A 25,000-nucleotide genomic window follows, 5' to 3' on the forward strand; every position below is an offset into this window, starting at 1 on the left:
GATGAGGAAGACGTAGGTGGTGCCGGCCTTGAGGTTGTTGACGCTGATGCGGGTGGCGGCCGTCTTGACCGTTGAGTAGCTCTTGTCCTTCTGTTCCTGAATGAGGAAGGAGAGAGAGTGGCAGGAAGGAACGCTGGAACTACGAAAGCACCAAGTGGGTGTACGCTCTGTTTCAAGACATTTAAAAAAACAAAAACATTTTGTTACATTGTCATTTGGAGCTCATTGGGTAGAGCAAGGCGCTCGCAAAGCCGGGAGAGTGGGTTAGATTCCCAGGACCGCATGTTCGTAAAATATATGCACGCACGCATGACTAAGTCGCTTCGGATAAAACGGCATACACGATTATATTTTAGCAATGAACTTTTCCTCTTTGGTGATCCGGAGTGGGGTCTATACATGCCATAAGATCACTCAGAGAGCGTTGGGCCAGTGCCCTTGAGCAAGGCACTGACCCTGTTAAACAACACATTTCACTGCACCTATCCGGTGTATGGGACAGTAAAACATCTACAGTACCAGACAAAAAGTGTGGACACACCTACTCATTCCAGGCGTTTTCTTTATTTCTACTATTACCTACAATGTAGAAAAATAGTGAAGACCTCAAAACTATGAAAGAACACATATGGAATCATGAAGTAACCAGAAAAGTGTAGTAATCAAAATATATTTCATATTTGAGATTCTTCAAACTGGCCACCCTTTGTCTTGATGAGAGCTTTGCACACTCTTGGCATTCGCTCAACCAGCTTCATGAGGTAGTCACCTGGAATGTGTTCATTCAACTGAGACTGCTCTTCTCTGTATCACGGAGGCGCTCCGCACTGCTAAAGCTAACTCTCTCTCCTCTGCTCTCATCCTTCTAGACCTATCGGCTGCCTTCGATACTGTGAACCATCACATCCTCCTCTCCACCCTCTCCGAGTTGGGCATCTCCGGCGCGGCCCACGCTTGGATTGCGTCCTACCTGACAGGTCGCTCCTACCAGGTGGCGTGGCGAGAATCTGTCTCCTCACCACGCGCTCTCACCACTGGTGTCCCCCAGGGCTCTGTTCTAGGCCCTCTCCTATTCTCGCTATACACCAAGTCACTTGGCTCTGTCATAACCTCACATGGTCTCTCCTATCATTGCTATGCAGACGACACACAATTAATCTTCTCCTTTCCCCTTCTGATGACCAGGTGGCGAATCGCATCTCTGCATGTCTGGCAGACATATCAGTGTGGATGACGGATCACCACCTCAAGCTGAACTCGGCAAGACGGAGCTGCTCTTCCTCCCGGGAAGGACTGCCCGTTCCATGATCTCGCCATCACGGTTGGATTACTGCAACTCACTGTTGGCTGGGCTCCCTGCCTGTGCCATTAAACCCCTACAACTCATCCAGAACGCCGCAGCCCGTCTGGTGTTCAACCTTCCCAAGTTCTCTCACGTCACCCCGCTCCTCCGCTCTCTCCACTGGCTTCCAGTTGAAGCTCGCATCCGCTACAAGACCATGGTGCTTGCCTACGGAGCTGTGAGGGGAACGGCACCTCAGTACCTCCAGGCTCTGATCAGGCCCTACACCCAAACAAGGGCACTGCGTTCATCCACCTCTGGCCTGCTCGCCTCCCTACCACTGAGGAAGTACAGTTCCCGCTCAGCCCAGTCAAAACTGTTCGCTGCTCTGGCTCCCCAATGGTGGAACAAACTCCCTCACGACGCCAGGACAGCGGAGTCAATCACCACCTTCCGGAGACACCTGAAACCCCACCTCTTTAAGGAATACCTAGGATAGGATAAAGTAATCCTTCTCACCCCCCCTTAAAAGATTTAGATGCACTATTGTAAAGTGGCTGTTCCACTGATGTCATAAGGTGAATGCACCAATTTGTAAGTCGCTCTGGATAAGAGCGTCTGCTAAATGACTTAAATGTAATGTAAATGTGGAATGCATTTCAATTAAGAGGTGTGCCTTGTTATAAGTGAATTTGTGGAATTCCTTTCCTTCTTAATGCATTTGAGCCAATCAGTTGTGTTGTGATAAGGTAGGGGTGGTATACAGAAGGTAGCCCTATTTGGTGAAAGACCAAGTCCATACTATGGCAAGAAAGGCTCAAATAAGCAAAGAGAAACAGTCCATCATTGCTTTAAGACGTGATGCTCAGTCATTCAAACATTTTGAAAGTTTCTTCAAGTGCAGTCACAAAAACCGGAGGAAGAGGAAGGAAGACCCAGAGTTACCTCTGCTGCCGCAGAGGATAAGTTCATTAGAGTTAACTGTACCTCAGATTGCAGTCCAAATAAATGCTTCACAGAGTTCAAGTAACAGACATCTCAACATCAACTGTTCAAGGGAGACTGTGAATCAGGCCTCCAATCTGATTCCACACTCCAAGACTGCTTCCATCACGTGGACTGGGATATGTTTCGTATTGCATCAAACAACAACATTGACGAATATGCTGATTCGGTGAGCGAGTTCATTAGAACGTGCGTTGAAGATGTCGTTCCCAAAGCAACGATTAAAACATTCCCAAACCAGAAACCGTGGATTGATGGCAGCATTCGCGTGAAACTGAAAGTGCGAACCACTGCTTTTAATCAGGGCAAGGTGACCGGAAACATGACCGAATACAAACAGTGTAGCTATTCCCTCTGCAAGGCAATCAAACAAGCTAAGCGTCAGTATAGAGACAAAGTAGAATCTCAATTCAACGGCTCAGACACAAGAGGTATGTGGCAGGGTCTACAGTCAATCACGGATTACAAAAAGAAAACCAGCCCCGTCACGGACCAGGATGTCTTGCTCCCAGGCAGACTAAATAACTTTTTTGCCCGCTTTGAGGACAATACAGTGCCACTGACAAGGCCCGCAACCAAAACATGCGGACTCTCCTTCACTGTAGCCGACGTGAGGAAAACATTTAAACGTGTTAACCCTCGCAAGGCTGCAGGCCCAGACGGCATCCCCAGCCGCACCCTCAGAGCATGCGTAGACCAGCTGGCTGGTGTGTTTACGGACATATTCAATCAATCCCTATCCCAGTCTGTTGTTCCCACATGCTTCAAGAGGGCCACCATTGTTCCTGTTCTCTCACCTCTGAGTGTGGAGTCAGGAAAATAACCTCAAACTCAACGTCAACAAAACTAAGGAGATGATTATGGACTTCAGGAAACAACAGAGGGAACACCCCCCTATCCACATTGATGGAACAGTAGTGGAGAGGGTAGTAAGTTTTAAGTTCCTCGGCGTACATATCACAGACAAACTGAATTGGTCCACCCACACAGACAGCATCGTGAAGAAGGCGCAGCAGCTCCTCTTCAACCTCAGGAGGCTGAAGAAATTTGGCTTGTCACCAAAAGCACTCACAAACTTCTAATCGAGAGCATCCTGTCGGGCTGTATCTGCAACTGCTTCGCCCGCAACCGTAAGGCTCTCCAGAGGGTAGTGAGGTCTGCACAACGCATCACAGGGGGCAAACTACCTGCCCTCCAGGACACCTACACCACCCAATGTCACAGGAAGGCCATAAAGATCATCAAGGACAACAACCACCCGAGCCACTGCCTGTTCACCCCGCTATCATCCAGAAGGCGAGGCCAGTACAGGTGTATCAAAGCTGGGACCGAGAGACTGAAAAACAGCTTCTATCTCAAGGCCATCAGACTGTTAAACAGCCACCACTAACATTGAGTGGCTTCTGCTAACACACTGACTCAACTCCAGCCACTTTAATAATGGGAATTGATGGGAAATTATGTAAAATATATCACTAGCCACTTTAAACAATGCGACCTAATATAATGTTTACATACCCTACATTATTCATCTCATATGTATACGTATATACTGTACTCTATATCATCTACTGCATCTTTATGTAATACATGTATCACTAGCCACTTTAACTATGCCACTTTGTTTACATACTCATCTCACATGTATATACTGTACTCAATACCATCTACTGTATCTTGCCTATGCCGCTCTGTACCATCACTCATTCATATATCTTTATGTACATATTCTTTATCCCCTTACACTTGTGTCTATAAGGTAGTAGTTTTGGAATTGTTAGCTAGATTACTTGTTGGTTATTACTGCATTGTCGGAACTAGAAGCACAAGCATTTCGCTACACTCGCATTAACATCTGCTAACCATGTGTATGTGACAAATAACATTTGATTTGAATTGATTTCATGGTTGAATTGCTGCAAAGAAACAACTACTAAAGGACACCAATAATAAGAAGAGACTTGCTTGGGCCAAGAAACATGAGCAATGGACATTAGACCAGTGGAAATCTGTCCTTTGGTCTGATGAGTCCAAATGTTATATTTTTGGTTCCAACCACAGTGTCTTAGTGAGACGCAGAGTAGGTGAACGGATGATCTCTGCATGTGTGGTTCCCACCGTGAAGCATGGAGGAGGTGGTGTGATAGTGCTTTGCTGGTGACACTGTCAGTGATTTATTTGGAATTCAAGGCACACTTAACCAGCATGGCTACCACAGCATTCTGCAGCGATACACCATCCCATCTGGATTGGGTTTAGTGGGACTATCATTTGTTTTTCAACAGGACAATGACCCAACACACCTCCAGGCTGCGTAAGGGCTATTTGACCAAAAAGGAGAGATGTTGCATCAGATAACCTGGCCTCCACAAACACCTGACCTCAAGCCAATTGAGATGTGTGGGAACTCAACTTCAAGACTTCAAGACATATGTGGGAACTCCTTCAAGACGGTTGGAAAACCATTCCAGGTGAAGTTGGCTGAGAGAATGCTAAGAGTGCGCAAAGCTGTAATCAAGGCAAAGGGTGGCTATTTGAAGAATCTAAAATATATTTCGATTTTTTAAAAACCTTTTTTGTTACTACAGAGTTCATACGTGTTTTGATGTCTTCATTATTATTCTTCAATGTAGAAAATAGTAAAGAATAAAGAAAAACCCTTGAATGAGTAGGTGTCCAAACTTTTGACTGGTACTGTGTGTGTGTGTGTGTGTGTGTGTGTGTGTGTGTGTGTGTGTGTGTGTGTGTGTGTGTGTGTGTGTGTGTGTGTGTGTGTGTGTGTGTGTGCGTGCGTGCGTGCGTGCGTGCGTGTATATATAAAAAAAAATCAGATTTTTTTTTTAATACAATTTATTTCTATTTTTACATAGGCTCTATTTTAAAGCAGACTTGTGTGATTTAAAATGGCTATTATTCTAAAGGTTAACGCGTGGCGTGCATAAACCGTCAGCGTCAAAGCAACATAGTGTATATGGAGAGAACTCGCCAATCACCATCATGAAGCTTTAAGGTAGCCAAAGCCCCCATGATTTGCATGTATGTCTTTGAACGCGTGTGTGTGTGTGTGTGTGTGTGTGTGTGTGTGTGTGTGTGCGCGCGCGCGCCCGTTTGCTCGTCATCGTGCGGTAAATGAGGATTTGGACATGCGTGCTCTTTAACGCTGTCGTACGTGTGGAGAGGAGAGAAGAGTGAAAAGTGCACACCGAGATAGACTGACAGGCGCAATGAGAGTCCCTGTGGAGAGACCATTAATAGTGGACATGGTGGATTTGAGAGATGGATGGTGCTCCCGAGAGTGGGATGTGATGGAGGGAGATAATGCAGGGGCAAAATAATGTAACGGAAAGAGAGACGGCTTAAAAGAAGGAGAGGGCCAAGAGACGAGTTGAGAGTGTAGCCGAGTTTAATTGAGAGGGAGCGCGACGGAGTGGAGTAGGGTGTACGCATGAAAGAGCCGTTGCGCAAAAGAGCGGACTTGAGATTAAATCTAAGGCGATGGAGTTTTTCCAAGTGTCGGAGTTGACCAAATATGACGACAGTTGAAATGTGACCGTATATGACGGAGGTGACGGCGTTACCTTTTCGTAGTACTTGATCTCGTACTCCGTGCGGCTGCTGTTGGGGTAGCTAGGTTCCCTCCACACCAGGGTGAGGCTGCGCTGCTCAATCTTCTCCGCACGAAACTCACTCACCAGAGAAGGCGCTAGTGAGAAAAAGAGAAGGGGAAAGGGAGAGAAGAAAATAAATCATGAAATGCATTTGTCAAAGTTCTGTCTGGGACAACTGCATTGAAGTCATAAAAGGGTTATGATGTTAGCAGTGAGTGGAGTGGGTCTCCATACAGATCTGGACGGAGATACATCTTTGTATTTATTGATGGCTGGAGGGTGGGTGGAGTTGTTCTCTCCCTCTGAGACTGCTCTCCTCAGAACCTTTGCTTCTGACTCAATAACATCCAGTACATGTACTGTTGGAACACTGAACATGAAGACTGCAAAAATACCTTTCCACATTCTATGAGAAATACTTTACCACATGACCTGAAGTGACCAGGAAAACGTCCCTTGTTACCGCAGATGAGCTGAAAGCTCCGCCCACTCGGCAAGCTATAATTAAGGAGTCACTAACGAGGTAAGGCACTGCATCTCAGTGCAAGAGGCGTCACTACAGTCCCTGGTTTGAAGCCAGGCTGTTTCACATCCGGCCGTGATTGGGAGTCCCACAGGGCGGCGCACAATTGGCCCAGCGTCGTCTGGGTTTGGCCGGGGTCGGCCGCCATTGTAAATAAGAATTTGTTCTTATCTGACCTACCTAGTTAAATAAAGGTCAAATTAAACATTAAAGCGTGCTGCTCATTGTCAGTCAAAGACCATTATGGCTGTAGCCTTATTTCATTACCACAATCAATATTTTGCGAGCTATAATTAAGGAGTCATTAACGAGGTAATACTTGCAAATCTCTTTCTTTCACTCTCTCCCATGTAGATCCGTGTCAATTCTGACAAGTCTGAATTACTGTCCTCATTCCTTATTATTACACTTCTATTATCTTCCCGAGATCTCGTCCCCTTTCCCCCTCACAAACACAATGGCTTTCTATCAAACCAATACACGACATGACCAGAAGTATGTGGACACCTGTTCGTCGCACATCCGCTCCAAAGTCATGTGACCGTGCCCCTTAGACTCCCTTTTCTGTAGGACCCGTATTGAAGTGAGGATCACAGCCAGGGCCGACCTGGTCTGTCTGAGTATCCTTCCCTCATTTGACTTGATCTCTCCTCTTTAGAAACAAAAGAAGAATACCTGATTGATATCGGTCTGTGTCTTACGGGCAGCTAACGAGGGCTGCACACAGCCTGTTCAATTACGACTACGGGCAGCAACTCAATCACGAGACAATAGAGTGAAATGGACTGGTAACAGACAGAGAGCCATCGGATAGAAATCATCGGAGTGCATTGCCATGTGTGTTTTGTGTATTTCTACAGTGTGTGCAAGCGCACATTGTCGTGTTTGCGCATGTGTGTATCCATCTCCACCTACTCTCGTCTCAGTACAAGGCAGCCGTCTCTACCCAGAAGTGCCTCAACAGATTACAGTACAATAATCTAACAGATTACAGTACAATAATCTAACAGATTACCTGAACGTAATTAACTTTAGACGCAGGAACATATACACAGAGTCTACAAAACATTCCTAAAATTCAGCTGTATCCCCTTGAGCCTTCAGAACAGCCTCAAATCATTGGGGGCATGGACTCGACAAGGTGTCAAAAGGGATGCTGGCCCATGTTGACTCCGATGCTTGCGACAGTTGTGTCAAGTTGGCTGGATGTCCTTTGGGTGGTGGACCATTCTTGATACACCTACTACCAGACCCTGTTCAAAGGCACTTACATGTTTTGTCTTGCCAATTCACCCTGTGAATGGCACACATACACAATCCAAGTCTCAATCGTCTCAAGGCTTAAAAATCATTTTCAACACGTCTCCTCCTCTTCATCCACGCCGATGGAAGTGGCTTTAACAAGTGACACCAATACGGGATCACAGCTTTCACCTGGATTCACCTGGTCGGTCTGTCATGGCAAGCTCAGGTGTTCCTAATGTTTTGTACACTCAGTGTATACTGTATTGCAAACAAACATACACACACCGGCATACATGATATGGTGAGACACACACACACACAGATAAGCAGGCACACAGACCGAGACGGGCACAAACACGCAAATCGACAAACAGACCAATAGCACCAGGGAAGAGGGAGAAAGAGGGAGAGGCACTACTTTAAGCAGTAAGTGCTGTATTAGATACACCAAGAACACACTGTCAACTTGCTCTGCCTTCTAAAACGCTCAGCTATTGTTTGCTGTTCTTTTGTGATGAATTATGCATGGAGACTGACTGCTTAAAAACTCTGGCTCACATGAGGTCGGGCTCACAGCGTAACTCCGTCTGAAAGAATCATAGCTGCGGACACATACCCAAACGCGGCGGTAGTACCGGTTGGAGAACATTAAAACACTAACACACTCAGAGGGAGAACATTATTAAAACACTAACACACACCAAGGGAGAACATTAACCACAAACACACTCCGAGGGTGGACATTAAACCACTAACACACTCCGAGGGTGGACATTAAACCACTAACACACTCCGAGGGTGGACATTAAACCACTAACACACTCCGAGGGTGAACATTAAACACAAACACACTCCGAGGGTGGACATTAAACTACTAACACACTCTGAGGGTGAACATTAACCACAAACACACTCCGAGGGAGGACATTAAACCACTAACACACTCCGAGGGAGAACATTAAACCACTAACACACTCCGAGGGAGAACATTAAACCACTAACACACTCCGAGGGAGAACATTAAACCACTAACACACTCCGAAGTTGGACATTAACTCCGAGGGAGGACATTAAACACTAACACACTCCGAGGGAGAACATTAAAACTAACACTCCGAGGGAACATTAAACATTAAACACAATAACATTAAACACTAACACACCGAGGGAGAACATTAAACCACTAACACACTCCGAAGTTGAGGGGAACATTAAACCACAAACACACTCCGAGGGTGAACATTAAACCACTAAACACTCTCCGAGGGTGGACATTAAACCACTAACACACTCCGAGGGAGGACATTAAACCACTAACACACTCCGAGGGAGAACATTAAACCACTAACACACTCCGAGGGTGGACATTAAACCACTAAAGTTCCGAGGGGACATTAAACCACCGAGGGTGAACATTAAACACACTCCGAGGGAGAACATTAAAACCACTCTGAGGGTGAACATTAAACCACTAACACACTCCGAGGTTGGACATTAAACCACATTAACACACTCCGAGGGGAGAACATTAAACCACTAACACACTCCGAGGGTGAACATTAAACCAATAACACACTCCGAGGGAGAACATTAAACCACTAACACACTCCGAAGTTGGACATTAAACCACTAACACACTCCGAGGGTGAACATTAAACCACTAACACACTCCGAGGTGGACATTAAACCACTAACACACTCCGAGGGAGAACATTAAACCACTAACACACTCCGAGGGAGAACATTAAACCACTAACACACTCCGAGGGAGAACATTAAACCACTAACACACTCCGAGGGAGAACATTAAACCACTAACACACTCCGAAGTTGGACATTAAACCACTAACACACTCCGAGGGAGAACATTAAACCACTAACACACTCCGAAGGTGGACATTAAACCACTAACACACTCTGAGGGAGAAGATTCGACCACTAACACACTCCGAGGGAGAACATTAAACCACTAACACACTCCGAGGGAGAACATTAAACCACTAACACACTCCGAGGGAGAACATTAAACCACTAACACACTTGGACATTAAACCACTAACACACTCCGAGGGAGAACATTAAACCACTAACACACTCCGAAGGTGGACATTAAACCACTAACACACTCTGAGGGAGAAGATTCGACCACTAACACACTCCGAGGGAGAACATTAAACCACTAACACACTCCGAACGAGAACATTAAACCACCAACACACTCCGATGGAGAACATTAAACCACTAACACACTCCGAGGGAGAACATTAAACCACTAACACACTCCGAGGGAGAACATTAAACCACTAACACACTCCGAGGGAGAACATTAAACCAATAACACACTCCGAGGGAGGACATTAAACCACTAACACACTCCGAGGGTGGACATTAAACCACTAACACACTACGAGGGAGAACATTAAACCACTAACACACACCAAAGGAGAACATTAAACCACTAACACACTGCGAGGGAGAACATTAAACCACTAACACACACCAAGGGAGAACATTAAACCACTAACACACTCCAAGGGTGGACATTAAACCACTAACACACTCCAATGGTGAACATTAAACCACTAACACACTCCAAGGTTGGACATTAAACCACTAACACACCTAAAGGGTGGACATTAAACCACTAACACACTCCAATGGAAAATATTAAACCACTAACACACTCCGAGGGTGGACATTAAACCACTAACACACTCCGAGGGTGGACATTAAACCATTAACACACTCCGAGGGTGGACATTAAACCACTAACACACTCCGAGGGAGAACATTAAACCACTACATACCCTGGTACATACCCTGATAGTGCAAAAACAGAAATATAGAGTGTGAAGAAAACACACACTTGGAAAGGACAGGGGTGTAGTTCTATAGACCAACGTAGTAATGCACATACCAAACACACAAAATGACGCGCACAATCCATCTTGTACCGGGACACACACACTGAACCCCCACACACACACCTAAACACAAACGCACTCTAATATCTAGTTTTCCGTCCAGTCTGAAAGCAGCTGGTGTGTGTCCATGGGGTTGACCCTGTTTGAATGAAAGGAAATTGATGCTGAAAGGAGAGAGAGTGTGTGTGTGTGTGTGTGTGTGTGTGTGTGTGTGTGTGTGTGTGTGTGTGTGTGTGTGTGTGTGTGTGTGTGTGTGTGTGTGTGTGTGTGTGTGTGTGTGTGTGTGTGTGTGTGTGTGTGTGTGTGTGTGTGTGTGTGTGTGTGTGTGTGTGTGTGTGTGTGTGTGTGTGTGTGTGTCGGAATGGGAGATGGATGCTGACAGGAGACCGAATTGGCTGCGGCAGACCAAGCCTCATTTCCACAGGCAATAGACTGAGGTTATGGCCTTCAGGGTTCCACTGTAATCAAGGCCCAAACCCCATGGCTAGCCAGACAGATGAGCAACACCACAGCCTTAACAGCCTCATCATAGATCGCATCCACAAAATGACATGGAGGGAAAGACAGACAAACAGATCCAATCCCTTTCATTTGAACAGATTTTTTCAAGATTTTTTCAAGGTGGAAGATAATGAAGCTATGTGGTGTGGTGGCTCAGTTCTGGCAGGTGTCTAGGCAGGTAGTGTACACAAAGGTGCAGTATAAATATGACAAAAAAAGACAGTTATGCGACAGGTAGGTAGTGGCATGTGGATTCTATACTCACGTAACCAACCAAGTTGCAGTATAAAACTTTTATATTGTTAAAACAAAGAAGACGATGTGGTGGCGGTGGCTCTATTGCAGGTAATTAATACAATTTGGCATAAAATGGCCTCCGTGTTCCACAGTTGCACGTACCTTCCATCTTGACGCAGCAAACAAACATGAATAAGATGGCGACGATAGAGATGGCAGCTTCACTTCAAGTCCTTAGGAAACTGTGCAGTATTGAATTCTTTATGTATTATTTCTTATATTGTTCGCCCAGAAAACCTTAAGTGTTATTACATACAGCCAGGAAGAACTATTGGATATCAGAGAGACGGCAACTTACCAGCACAACCATTACTACTAGGAATACGACTTTCGCAAAGCTGATCCTTTGTCTGCACCTCCCAGGGCATTTGAGCTGATTCCAGAGGCCGACCCAAAACAACGCTGTCGTAGCAGAGGATCTTCTAGTGAGGCTTCGGATCCGCGCACACCACCCACCGCTTCCAAGTATATTACTCGCTAATGTCTAGTCCCTAGTTAACAAAGTCAACTAAATTAGGGCAAAAGTTGCTTTCCAAAGAGATATCCGGGATTGTAACATACTCTGTTTCACGGAAACATGGCTAGCTTGGGACATGCTGTCAGTGTCCGTACAGCCAACAGATTTCCAGTGCATCGCGCCGACAGGAACAAACAACAGCAAGCGGATACCAAGACGGCCACCAAGGAACTTCACTGGACTTTATGCAAACAGAGCTACCTTAATTATATCAGCATATCGATTGCAGTACACGAGCGAATAACACACTCGACCACTGCTACTCTAACTTCCACGATGCATACAAGGCCCTCCCACGCCCTCCTTTTGGCAAATTTGATCATGACTCCATCTTGTTGCTTCCCTACTATAGTCAGAAACTTAAACAGGAAGCGCCTTAGGTCTATCCAATGCTGGTCTAACCAAACGGATTCCAGGCTTCAAGATTGCTTTGATCACGTGGACTGGGATATGTTCTGAGTTTATTAGCAAGCGAGTTTATCAGCAAGTGTATAGGAGATGTTGTACGCACTGTGACTATTAACACCTTCCCTAACCAGAAACTGTGGATTGATGGCAGCATTTGCATAAAACTGAAAGCACGTACCACCGCATTTAATCATGGCAAGGCGACTGGAAACATGAACGAATACAAACAGTGTAGTTATTCCCACCGTAAGGCAATCAAAACAAGCAAAGTGTCATTATAGAGACAAAGTGGAGTCACAAATCAACGGCTCAAACCTGAGACATATGTGGCAGGGTCTACAGACAATCACGGATTACAAAAAGAAAACCAGCCCCATTGCAGATATCGACGTCTTTCTCCCAGACAAATTAAACAACTTCTTTGCGTGTTTTGAGTACAATACAGTGCCACCGACATGGCCAGCTACCAAAGACAGTGGGCTCTCCTTCTCCGTGGCCAACGTGAGTAAAACATTTAAACGTGTTAACCCTCGCAAGGCTGCTGGCCCAGACGGCATCCCTAGCCACGTCCTCGGAGCATGCGCATACCAGCTGGCATGTGGCTTGTCACCGAAAACCCTCACTAACTTTACAGGTGCACAATCTGCCTGGTACGGCAACTGCACCGCCCACAACCACAGGACTCTCCAGAGGGTAGTGAGATCTGCACAACGCATTACCGGGGGCAAACTACTTGCCCTGTAGGACACCTACAACACCCAATGTCACAGGAAGGCAAAAAAGATCATCAAGATCAATAACCACCCGAGCCACAACCTGTTCACCCCACTTCCACCCAGAAGGCGAGGTCAGTACAGGTGCATTACAGCTGGGACCGAGAGATTGGAAAACAACTTCTATCTCAAGGCCATCAGATTGTTAAACAGTCACCACTAGCAAAGAGAGGCGGCTGCCAACCTACAGACTCGATATCATTGGCCACTTTAATAAATGGAACGCTAGTCACTTTAATAATGCCACTTTAAGAATGTTAGCATATCTCGCATTACTCGTCTCATATGTTTATACTGTATAATGTATCCTTCACTATCTATTCTTTACTATCTATTGCATCTTAGCCGCTCTGTCACTGCTCATCCATATATTTTATATTTATATATTCTCATTCCATTTCTTTACTAGATTGTGTGTATTAGGTTTTGTTGTGGAATTGTTAGATATTACCTGTTAGAATCTGCTGCACTGTCGGATCCAGAAGCACAAGCATTTCACTACACTCGCAATAACATCTGCTAACCATGTGTATGTGACCAATACAATGGGATTTGATGTGAAGGTGCACTACGCTGCTACTCGCAATCACTGAAGACAGGCAGTGGAGCTGTAGTCCCTCAGCATCACCACAGAGAAGGAGAGTGTGTATGAATCAATCTCTCCCTCTCTCCCTCCCTCCCTGTCTCTTTCTCCAGGGACTGTTCTTCCCTACAGCCCTGTTTATGCCTCTGCAGTGGATACATCCACCTTAGCATGCAGGGATTTCTTTGTTCTACTTGTCTCTCGCTCTCTCTCTCACGAGCGCGCGTGTGTGTACGTACACACAAAAAATACTTGAGTGATTAAGCCAACGGGTATCAACCAAACATGATAGGGAAGTTAACAGGCTGTAAGTACAGTGTACAGCATTACTCTAAACATCTACAAGATGGGTTAAAACGGACTTGGGGAGGAAAGGAGTGTAGTGTTAGAGGCATCCTGCATCTCCGGCACCCTGCCCGATGCATCTCTGGCACCCTGCCCGATGCATCTCCGGCACCCTGCCCGATGCATCTCCGGCACCCTGCCCGATGCATCTCCGGCACCCTGCCCGATGCATCTCCGGCACCCTGCCCGATGCATCTCCGGCACCCTGCCCGATGCATCTCCGGCACCCTGCCCGATGCATCTCCGGCACCCTGCCCGATGCATCTCTGGCACCCTGCCCGATGCATCTCTGGCACCCTGCCCGATGCACTCCGGCACCCTGCCCGATGCATCTCTGGCACCCTGCCCGATGTATCTTCGGTACCCTGCCCGATGCATCTCCGGCACCCTGCCCGATGTATCTCTGGCACCCTGCCCGATGCATCTCCGGCACCCTGCCCGATATATCTCCGGCACACTGCCCGATGCATCTCCGGCACCCTGCCCGATGTATCTCCGGTACCCTGCCCGATGCATCTCCGGTACCCTGCCCGATGCATCTCCGGTACCCTGCCCGATGCATCTCCGGTACCCTGCCCGATGCATCTCCGGTACCCTGCCCGATGCATCTCCGGTACCCTGCCCGATGCATCTCCGGTACCCTGCCTGATGCATCTCCGGTACCCTGCCCGATGCATCTCCGGCACTGCCTATGTGTTTATGTATGTTTGTGTGTATGTCTCCCGGAGGCTTGGCATAGGCAAATGAGCTCAGAACAATGCCACTATAAACACTAAGATACTGGGGGACAGTAACACATCTTTGGGGAGAGGGTAGAATTTTTAAAAATGTTTCTGCGATCTGAATGCCACTACATTGTGTGTGTGTGTGTGTCCGTGTGTGTATATCCACCCGTAGAGTGTGTGTCAATTCCCCTACATCTAAAATGCCTCTGTGACAGTCACGACATTAACCAAATCATTCAACACCTGAATAAGACCCTGCCATCAAAATAGCCCTCTCCCTTTGCCTTAAATCAGAATCTGTGTGAGCCACAAAGACAGACCGCGATAATGATGTTGTGTTGTGGCCCAGCATCACCCCTCCCAGGGCTCACTATCTGGCAATGGCCCCCACTTTTAATCTGGGTCTATCAGCCAAACCAGCGGAGGCACGCTATCTGGCAGGATGTCCCCCGCTCCCTGTGTAATCTGCCCTATCAGCATTCTGTCTGTCTGCAGGCCCCACGCCGGCCCAGATAAAAAAAACTCACAATTACACAGGTACTATGTCTACCCAAAATAGGAAGGGGAAGAAAGAAAGGGAGGAAGGGGAAGAAAGAGGGGGAGGAAGGGGAAGAAAGAGAGGGAGGAAGGGGAAGAAAGAAGGTGAGGAAGGGGAAGAAAGAGAGAGAGAGAGGAAGGGGAAGAAAGAGAGAGGGAGGAAGGGGAAGAAAGAGATGGAGGGAGGAAGGAGGAGAAAGAGGGGGAGGAAGGGGAAGAAAGAGAGGGAGGAATGAGGAGAAAGAGAGGGAGGAAGGAAGGAGGAGGAAGGGGAAGAAAGAGAGGGAGTAAGGGGAAGAAAGAGGGGGAGGAAGGGGAAGAAAGAGAGAGAGAGGAAGGGGAAGAAAGAGAGAAAGGGAGGAAGGAGGAGAAAGAGAGGGAGGAAGGGGAAGAAAGATGAAGAAATAGAGAGAGAGGAAGGGGAAGAAAGAGAGAGAGGGAGGAAGGAGGAGAAAGAGAGGGAGGGAGGAGGAGAAAGAGGGGGAGGAATGAGGAGAAAGAGAGGGAGGAAGGAAGGAGGAGGAAGGGGAAGAAAGAGGGGTAGGGGAAGGGGAAGAAAGAGAGAGAGAGGAAGGGGAAGAAAGAGAGGGAGAGGAAGGGGAAGAAAGAGGGGGAGGAAGGAGAAGAAAGAGAGGGAGGAAGGGGAAGAAAGTAAGGGAGGAAGGAGAAGAAAGAGAGAGAGGAAGGGGAAGAAAGAGAGGGAGGAAGGAAGGAGGAGAAAGGGGAAGAAAGAGAGGGAGGAAGGAGAAGAGAGAGAGAGAGAGAGAGAGAGGAAGGGGAAGAAAGAGGGGGAGGAAGGAGAAGAAAGAGAGGGAGGAAGGGGAAGAAAGAGAGAGAGAGGAAGGAGAAGAAAGAGGGGGACGAAGGAGAAGGAGGGGGAGGGAGGAGGAGATATTGCAGAGGATTTGGGCGGCAAATAGAGGCTATTATCGTTGGTCATTTTCATTCATATGAACCTCTGTGTGTGTGTGTGTGTGTGTGTGTGTGTGTGTGTGTGTGTGTGTGTGTGTGTGTGTGTGTGTGTGTGTGTGTGTGTGTGTGTGTGTGTGTGTGTGTGTGTGTGTGTGTGTGTGTGTGTGTGCGGGTGACGCGTGTTCGGAGAGAAAACACACACACCTGAGATAGAATTCTGCTGTATGGGAAGAGAGTGGGAGAGAGTGGAGAGTAGACACATGCCACAGATACATTTCCATCTAAAGTGCATGATTATAGACTGTGTGGGCACATTATGTGTGTGCTTGCATGCACCTGTGTTTGCATGTGTGTGTGCACTGAGAACCAGTGGAGAGTGACAGAATGATTGAACATGTCAGCCTGTGGGTGGATGGACGGGTGCCAGAAAAGTGAGTTAACGAGAGAGGCACATGAAGTTTAGCCCCCCCCACACCCACCCACCCAAATTCATCCAAAACACACGTTTCCAAAATCATTGTCAAATGTGTCGGTCTCAGACCAGTTTCCCAGTAAGTGAGTTGGACAGACTAGCTCCTGAATAATGAAACAGCTCAGTCCTCCAGTAACTGAATCTCTTAATGTAGCTGTGTGCAGGGCGATGCTGCTCCTGTGCTTCTCCGTCTTCCCTTATGTCCCGTATTATGACACTTGCTGTAAGCCAGGCAGCCTGTGGCGGGGCTCACATCCACACATACCGGGACAGGCAGCCTGTGGCGGGGCTCACATCCACACATACCGGGACAGGCAGTCTGTGGCGGGGCTCACATCCACACATACCGGGACAGGCAGCCTGTGGCGGGGCTCACATCCACACATACCGGGACAGGCAGCCTGTGGTGGGGCTCACATCCACACATACCGGGACAGGCAGTCTGTGGCGGGGCTCACATCCACACATACCGGGACAGGCAGTCTGTGGCGGGGCTCACATCCACACATACCGGGACAGGCAGTCTGTGGCGGGGCTCACATCCACACATACCGGGACAGGCAGCCTGTGGCGGGGCTCACATCCACACATACCGGGACAGGCAGCCTGTGGCGGGGCTCACATCCACACATACCGGGACAGGCAGCCTGTGGCGGGGCTCACATCCACACATACCGGGACAGGCAGCCTGTGGCGGGGCTCACATCCACACATACCGGGACAGGCAGCCTGTGGCGGGGCTCACATCCACACATACCGGGACAGGCAGCCTGTGGTGGGGCTCACATCCACACATACCGGGACAGGCAGTCTGTGGCGGGGCTCACATCCACACATACCGGGACAGGCAGCCTGTGGCGGGGCTCACATCCACACATACCGGGACAGGCAGCCTGTGGCGGGGCTCACATCCACACATACCGGGACAGGCAGCCTGTGGCGGGGCTCACATCCACACATACCGGGACAGGCAGCCTGTGGTGGGGCTCACATCCACACATACCGGGACAGGCAGTCTGTACTGGGACAGGCAGCGGGGCTCCACACATCCACACATACTGGGACAGGCAGCCTGTGGCGGGGCTCACATCCACACATACCGGGACAGGCAGCCTGTGGCGGGGCTCACATCCACACATACCGGGACAGGCAGCCTGTGGCGGGGCTCACATCCACACATACCGGGACAGGCAGCCTGTGGTGGGGCTCACATCCACACATACCGGGACAGGCAGTCTGTGGCGGGGCTCACATCCACACATACTGGGACAGGCAGCCTGTGGCGGGGCTCACATCCACACATAGCCCGGGACAGGCAGCCTGTGGCGGGGCTCACATCCACACATACCGGGACAGGCAGCCTGTGGCGGGGCTCACATCCACACATACCGGGACAGGCAGCCTGTGGCGGGGCTCACATCCACACATACGGGACAGGCAGTCTGTGGCGGGGCTCACATCCACACATACATACGGGACAGGCAGTCTGTGGCGGGGCTCACATCCACACATACCGGGACAGGCAGCCTGTGGCGGGGCTCACATCCACACATACCGGGACAGGCAGTCTGTGGCGGGGCTCACATCCACACATACCGGGACAAGCAGCCTGTGGCGGGGCTCACATCCACACATACCGGGACAAGCAGCCTGTGGCGGGGCTGGGGGGCTCACATCCACACATACCGGGACAGGCAGTCTGTGGCGGGGCTCACATCCACACATACCGGGACAGGCAGCCTGTGGCGGGGCTCACATCCACACATAGCCCGGGACAGGCAGTCTGTGGCGGGGCTCACATCCACACATACCGGGACAGGCAGTCTGTGGCGGGGCTCACATCCAGGCACACATACCGGGACAGGCAGCCTGTGGCGGGGCTCACATCCACACATACCGGGACAGGCAGTCTGTGGCGGGGCTCACATCCACACATACTGGGACAGGCAGCCTGTGGTGGGGCTCACATCCACACATACCGGGACAGGCAGTCTGTGGCGGGGCTCACATCCACACATACCGGGACAGGCAGTCTGTGGCGGGGCTCACATCCACACATACCGGGACAGGCAGTCTGTGGCGGGGCTCACATCCACACATACCGGGACAGGCAGCCTGTGGTGGGGCTCACATCCACACATACCGGGACAGGCAGTCTGTGGCGGGGCTCACATCCACACATACCGGGACAGGCAGCCTGTGGCGGGGCTCACATCCACACATACCGGGACAGGCAGTCTGTGGCGGGGCTCACATCCACACATACCGGGACAGGCAGTCTGTGGCGGGGCTCACATCCACACATACCGGGACAGGCAGCCTGTGGCGGGGCTCACATCCACACATACCGGGACAGGCAGTCTGTGGCGGGGCTCACATCCACACATACCGGGACAGGCAGCCTGTGGCGGGGCTCACATCCACACATACCGGGACAGGCAGCCTGTGGCGGGGCTCACATCCACACATACCGGGACAGGCAGCCTGTGGTGGGGCTCACATCCACACATACCGGGACAGGCAGCCTGTGGTGGGGCTCACATCCACACATACCGGGACAGGCAGTCTGTGGCGGGGCTCACATCCACACATACCGGGACAGGCAGCCTGTGGCGGGGCTCACATCCACACATACCGGGACAGGCAGTCTGTGGCGGGGCTCACATCCACACATACCGGGACAGGCAGTCTGTGGCGGGGCTCACATCCACACATACCGGGACAGGCAGCCTGTGGCGGGGCTCACATCCACACATACCGGGACAGGCAGTCTGTGGCGGGGCTCACATCCACACATACCGGGACAGGCAGCCTGTGGCGGGGCTCACATCCACACATACCGGGACAGGCAGCCTGTGGCGGGGCTCACATCCACACATACCGGGACAGGCAGCCTGTGGCGGGGCTCACATCCACACATACCGGGACAGGCAGCCTGTGGTGGGGCTCACATCCACACATACCGGGACAGGCAGTCTGTGGCGGGGCTCACATCCACACATACCGGGACAGGCAGCCTGTGGCGGGGCTCACATCCACACATACCGGGACAGGCAGCCTGTGGCGGGGCATCACATCCACACATACCGGGACAGGCAGTCTGTGGCGGGGCTCACATCCACACATACCGGGACAGGCAGTCTGTGGCGGGGCTCACATCCACACATACCGGGACAGGCAGCCTGTGGCGGGGCTCACATCCACACATACCGGGACAGGCAGCCTGTGGTGGGGCTCACATCCACACATACCGGGACAGGCAGTCTGTGGCGGGGCTCACATCCACACATACCGGGACAGGCAGTCTGTGGCGGGGCTCACATCCACACATACCGGGACAGGCAGCCTGTGGCGGGGCTCACATCCACACATACCGGGACAGGCAGCCTGTGGCGGGGCTCACATCCACACATACCGGGACAGGCAGCCTGTGGTGGGGCTCACATCCACACATACCGGGACAGGCAGCCTGTGGTGGGGCTCACATCCACACATACCGGGACAGGCAGCCTGTGGCGGGGCTCACATCCACACATACCGGGACAGGCAGCCTGTGGCGGGGCTCACATCCACACATACCGGGACAGGCAGCCTGTGGCGGGGCTCACATCCACACATACCGGGACAGGCACCGGGACAGGCAGCCTGTGGCGGGGCTCACATCCACACATACCGGGACAGGCAGCCTGTGGCGGGGCTCACATCCACACATACCGGGACAGGCAGTCTGTGGCGGGGCTCACATCCACACATACCGGGACAGGCAGCCTGTGGCGGGGCTCACATCCACACATACCGGGACAGGCAGCCTGTGGCGGGGCTCACATCCACACATACCGGGACAGGCAGCCTGTGGCGGGGCTCACATCCACACATACCGGGACAGGCAGCCTGTGGCGGGGCTCACATCCACACATACCGGGACAGGCAGTCTGTGGCGGGGCTCACATCCACACATACCGGGACAGGCAGGCCTGCCGCCACGGTTTGGCAGAGGAGACGACGAGAGAGCTCAACACAACCCGACAGAGGACACAGTCAGGGGAAACACACACACACACACACAGCAAACAGACACAAAATATGTTTAGAGAGGGGATGAGTTCACGGGGAGTGCAGAGTGAAGTTTGAGAGAATAAAGTGCTGATTGTACGAGAAAGACAGCCACAACGCGATGGATACGCTGACTGTATATTGCGAACACACACTGCACAAGCGCACACGGGAATTCTCAGAGTAGACCTCGATGTGACGGGGAGACGGGGGGAGACGGGGGGGGTTTGGCTAAGTGGGGAGGTGTGTGTGTTCCTTCTGTGCTGTATTAGACCTTGGTGGGAGTGAGCTAAGTGATGAGAGGCAGCTGTCTGTTAGGCCTGTCACTGTTGTGTCTGACAGACCAGCAGGAGGGTGACACAGACAGTTGAGCTCATCAACAAACCACCGGAGACACACACACACACACCACACACCACACATACCCTTGACAGCTAGCTGCACAATGGAGATCTCAACAGTTGTGAGGATTGAGGGGGGAGAGGAGGAGGGATTGGGGGAGAGAGAAGGAGGGATGGGGGGAGAGAGGAGGAGGGATTGGGAGGAGAGAGGAGAAGGGATTGAGAGGAGAGAGGAGGAGGGATTGAGGGGAGAGAGGAGAAAGGATTGAGAGGAGAGAGGAGGAGGGATTGAGGGGAGAGAGGAGGAGGGATTGAGGGGAGAGAGGAGGAGGGATTGAGAGGAGGAGGGATCGAGAGGAGAGAGGAGGAGGGATTGAGGGGAGAGAGGAGGAGTGATTGAGAGGAGAGAGGAGAGAGGAGAAGGGATTGAGGGGAGAGAGGAGGAGGGATTGAGAGGAGAGAGGAGGAGGGATTGAGGGGAGAGAGGAGGAGGGATTGAGGGGAACAACTTCACATTTCCTATCCTTTTATGCAGATGAAAGACATGTTTTCACCTCTCACGCTCGGAGACACTTTTCTGTGGAGACCTCTGTGTCTTCGCGTGCTTGTCACAGCCTGTGACTGTGTGTGCGTTTGTCTTCTGTGTGTGTGTTGGTTTGGCCAAAAACATCAATTCAAAGTACTATACCGGCGAATAATAAAATATGTGCCCATCGAGCCCAATGATAAGCCAGCCAGGCTAACCAATTAAAATTCCCATCACTGACTGACAAAGCGTCTTATGTGGCAGGGCATCAGCCATGAAAAAGCCACTTGATGACTCAATTCATTTTGGCGGTTGCTGAAGCCTCACCTTGCCCATAACTTCTCATTAGGGTTTCCACACAGACAGGCAGACAGACACTTATCAAGGGAGAGAGAGGAGATACAAAGACATTTTTTTTGTTGAAATTCTATGACCAGGAAATGAGTAAGGAGTTCTCTGCCTGCAGGGTGAGGAGGTGAAGTCATTCACGAGAACGTAACACACAAAACCTACGTCTTTCTCCCACATGAAGAGGTGCAAATGCGCTGCGCCCACACACACTCCAAAATTAATTAACCCATCACACTAGAACACAACTGCAGCCCAAACTTGAAATGTAAATGCGACTACGCTTCCGCGTGCTACCTCTCCTGCCGCCTCTCCTTCCCTCTGATATCCCGCCTGTCCTTCGCACCCGTCTTACACCATCTTCTCCTCTCTCCTTTGCTCCCCCGTTGTCATTCAACAGTTCTCCGTTCTGTACTTTGTCATGTATTTGTATGTTTTGTGTGGACCCCAGGAAGAGTAGCTGCTGCATGTGCTGTGGCTAATGGGGATCCTGGCAAACTCAAGTAAACCCCCTGTTCTCCCTCATCTCCTTTCCACCTTCTGCCTAACCTCCTCTCTCCTCCTGTGATCTAGCCCCCCACCCTCCCTATTCACCCCCTCCCTCCCTCCCCCAGTAGGACGCCCAGAGAGCTGCACTGAGTGCCCGTGCCTCTCCACAGGGACCAGTGCATCTAAAGCAGGGGCAAATAAATCCTCTGAAGATATTGAAAATGTCAAATCCTCCCTCCTCCTCTTCCTCTCCTCCTCATCTAAAGGGCTTTAAACATGCCACTGGGGGGCTCAACAACTGGAGAGGCCACCGCTCTGGGGCCGGGGGATTGGAGCTTATGTGACTTTTCGGTTCCAGCAAAACGAGTCTGCGAGTGTACAGCACTGCATGCAGAGCCCTCAGCGCACTCGCTCTCCGTGCACTCGCTCTCCGCGCACTCGCTCTCCGTGCACTCGCTCTCCGTGCACTCGCTCTCCGCGCACTCGCTCTCCGTGCACTCGCTCTCCGTGCACTCGCTCTCCGCGCACTCGCTCTCCGTGCACTCGCTCTCCGTGCACTCGCTCTCCGCGCACTCGCTCTCCGTGCACTCGCTCTCCGTGCACTGTCGGCTACAATACCTCGTATTTGGGAGGGGAAACAAGGGATCTGACGTGTTCGTGTTCACGAGTGTTGTTAGAGTGAACTAAATGCTGCGTATGGCAGTTCCAGACTAACGGGCTGAAATACCTTCCTTCAGATGGGCAGAATATTGTACATGTAGCCTACAGAAATGTGATCAGTCAGAGATCACGAGGATATATTCGGGATCTGGTTAAAGGCCGACTAAAATCGGTCGTTTCAATGAAAGTACTCTTTGTAACAGGACTATAGGTATGGAACCACTGTCATTTGAGATACACGGAGGAACAATGGCCTGTCACTAAAAAAAGGGACTGCAGTCAATCTATTACTGGGCTGTCACCATCAAGTCACATGATCACATAATGATCAGCTTTCGTAGGAGCTTCCATCGCCCATTTCTTCATTGACGTCACCGGGGACAGACGCATCGGGGTCCAACATCAACAGCTTTATGATTGAACAGTGTATATCAGGTGAAACATAAGCCCTAGTCGGACGGGATTCGTTTTACTGGGGAGGTCAGGTGATGTAATTGCGTGCCCGAGCACAAAACACCACATCTGTCATTTTAGTCTGGTACAAATACTGCCCCGTCAGTAATTTTTTTACATGGCGATAGATGAACAATTCCAGCCAGGACAATCGATTGTTTTTTGGTCAATTCCAAGATCCTCTGATAATAGCCGACTCATCCCGTGCGCAAACGACATCCCTGTGTCGTCCCCCCGAGACGTGACAGAGTTTCACGGGCGCTGCGCGCAGTTTGAGCGAGAACGCTAGCGGATTTGATCAATGGACGCTTAAAACAAAGGTTCTGCACACATATTTCATATGAACGGCCTGTATTTCAAACTTTTCGGAAAATGGCAAGTTCACTTTCTCATCCAACTGCATCTCAAATGCAAGACGTCTACCGGATCACGTTGCCTAAATGTAAATGTTACGGAGACACCTCGAGGTTTCAGTGTAAGCCTTTCATCGTCTCGTCTCGTCATGTTGAAATATCTTCACGCCTGAAATAAAAACCTCCAGGCTTCCCCCATAAAACTCAAAAAAGTAAGAATTACAGGGGGCAGTTTGAAAAAACGAATACCGCTCAGATAGTCATCTGGCATAAGGCACATGCTGGGATAATAATTACAGTGCATTCCGAAAGTATTCCGACCCCTTGACCTTTTCCACATTTTGTTACGTTACAGCCTTATTCTAAAAATGATAAAATGATTGTTTCTCCTCATCTTTCTACACACAATACCCCATAATGACAAAGCGAGAAAACAGGTTTTTAGAAATGTTTGCCAAAAAACAAATACCTTATTTACATAAGTATTCAGACCCTTCGCTAAGAGACTCAAAATTGAGCTCAGGTGCACCCAGTTCCCATTGATCATCCTTGAGAAGTTCCTACAATTTTATCGGAGTCCACCTGTGGTAAATTATATTGTTTTGACATGATGTGGAAAGGCACACACCTGTCTATATAAGGTCTCACAGTTGACAGTGCATGAAAGAGCAAAAACCAAGCCATGAGGTCGAAGGAATTGTCTGTAGAGCTCCGAGACAGGATTGTGTCGAGGCACAGATCTGGGGAAGGGTACCAAAAAATGTCTGAAGCATTGAAGGTCCCCAAGACCACAGTGGCCTCCATCATTCTTAAATTGAAGAAGTTTTGAACCACCAAAACTCTTCCTAGAGCTGGCTGTCCGACCAAACTGAGCAATTGGGGGAGAAGGGCCTTGGTCAGGGAGGTGACCAAGAACCTGATGGTCACTCTGACAGAGCTCCAGATTTCCTCTGTGGCAATGGGAGAAACTTCCAGAAGGACAACCATCTTGGCAGCCCTCCACCAATTAGGCCTTTTTGGTTGAGTGGCCAGACGGAAGCCATCCGCTTGGAGTTTGTCAAAAGGCACCTAAAGGACTCTGACCATGAGAAACAAGATTCTTTGGTCTGATGAAACCAAG

The 25,000-nt window shown here is 50.0% G+C and overlaps 1 protein-coding gene across 1 annotated transcript in view; it reads right to left on the reverse strand.

The window, feature by feature from the left end:
- The window catches only part of LOC118371776 (ephrin type-A receptor 7), a 222,778-nt gene that overhangs the window by 26,745 nt on the left and 171,033 nt on the right, over window positions 1-25,000 (reverse strand). The window contains exons 6-7 of the mRNA XM_052470570.1: window positions 5,866-5,990; window positions 1-96 (exon numbers count right to left, since the gene is read on the reverse strand). The exon at window positions 1-96 is cut by the window's left edge and continues 130 nt beyond it. Coding sequence (XP_052326530.1) covers window positions 1-96; window positions 5,866-5,990 — 221 coding nt within the window. The remainder of the gene's footprint in view (window positions 97-5,865; window positions 5,991-25,000) is intronic.

The sequence above is a fragment of the Oncorhynchus keta genome, chromosome 19 (genome assembly GCF_023373465.1).
Source record: "Oncorhynchus keta strain PuntledgeMale-10-30-2019 chromosome 19, Oket_V2, whole genome shotgun sequence".
Classification (NCBI taxonomy): Eukaryota; Metazoa; Chordata; class Actinopteri; order Salmoniformes; family Salmonidae; genus Oncorhynchus; species Oncorhynchus keta.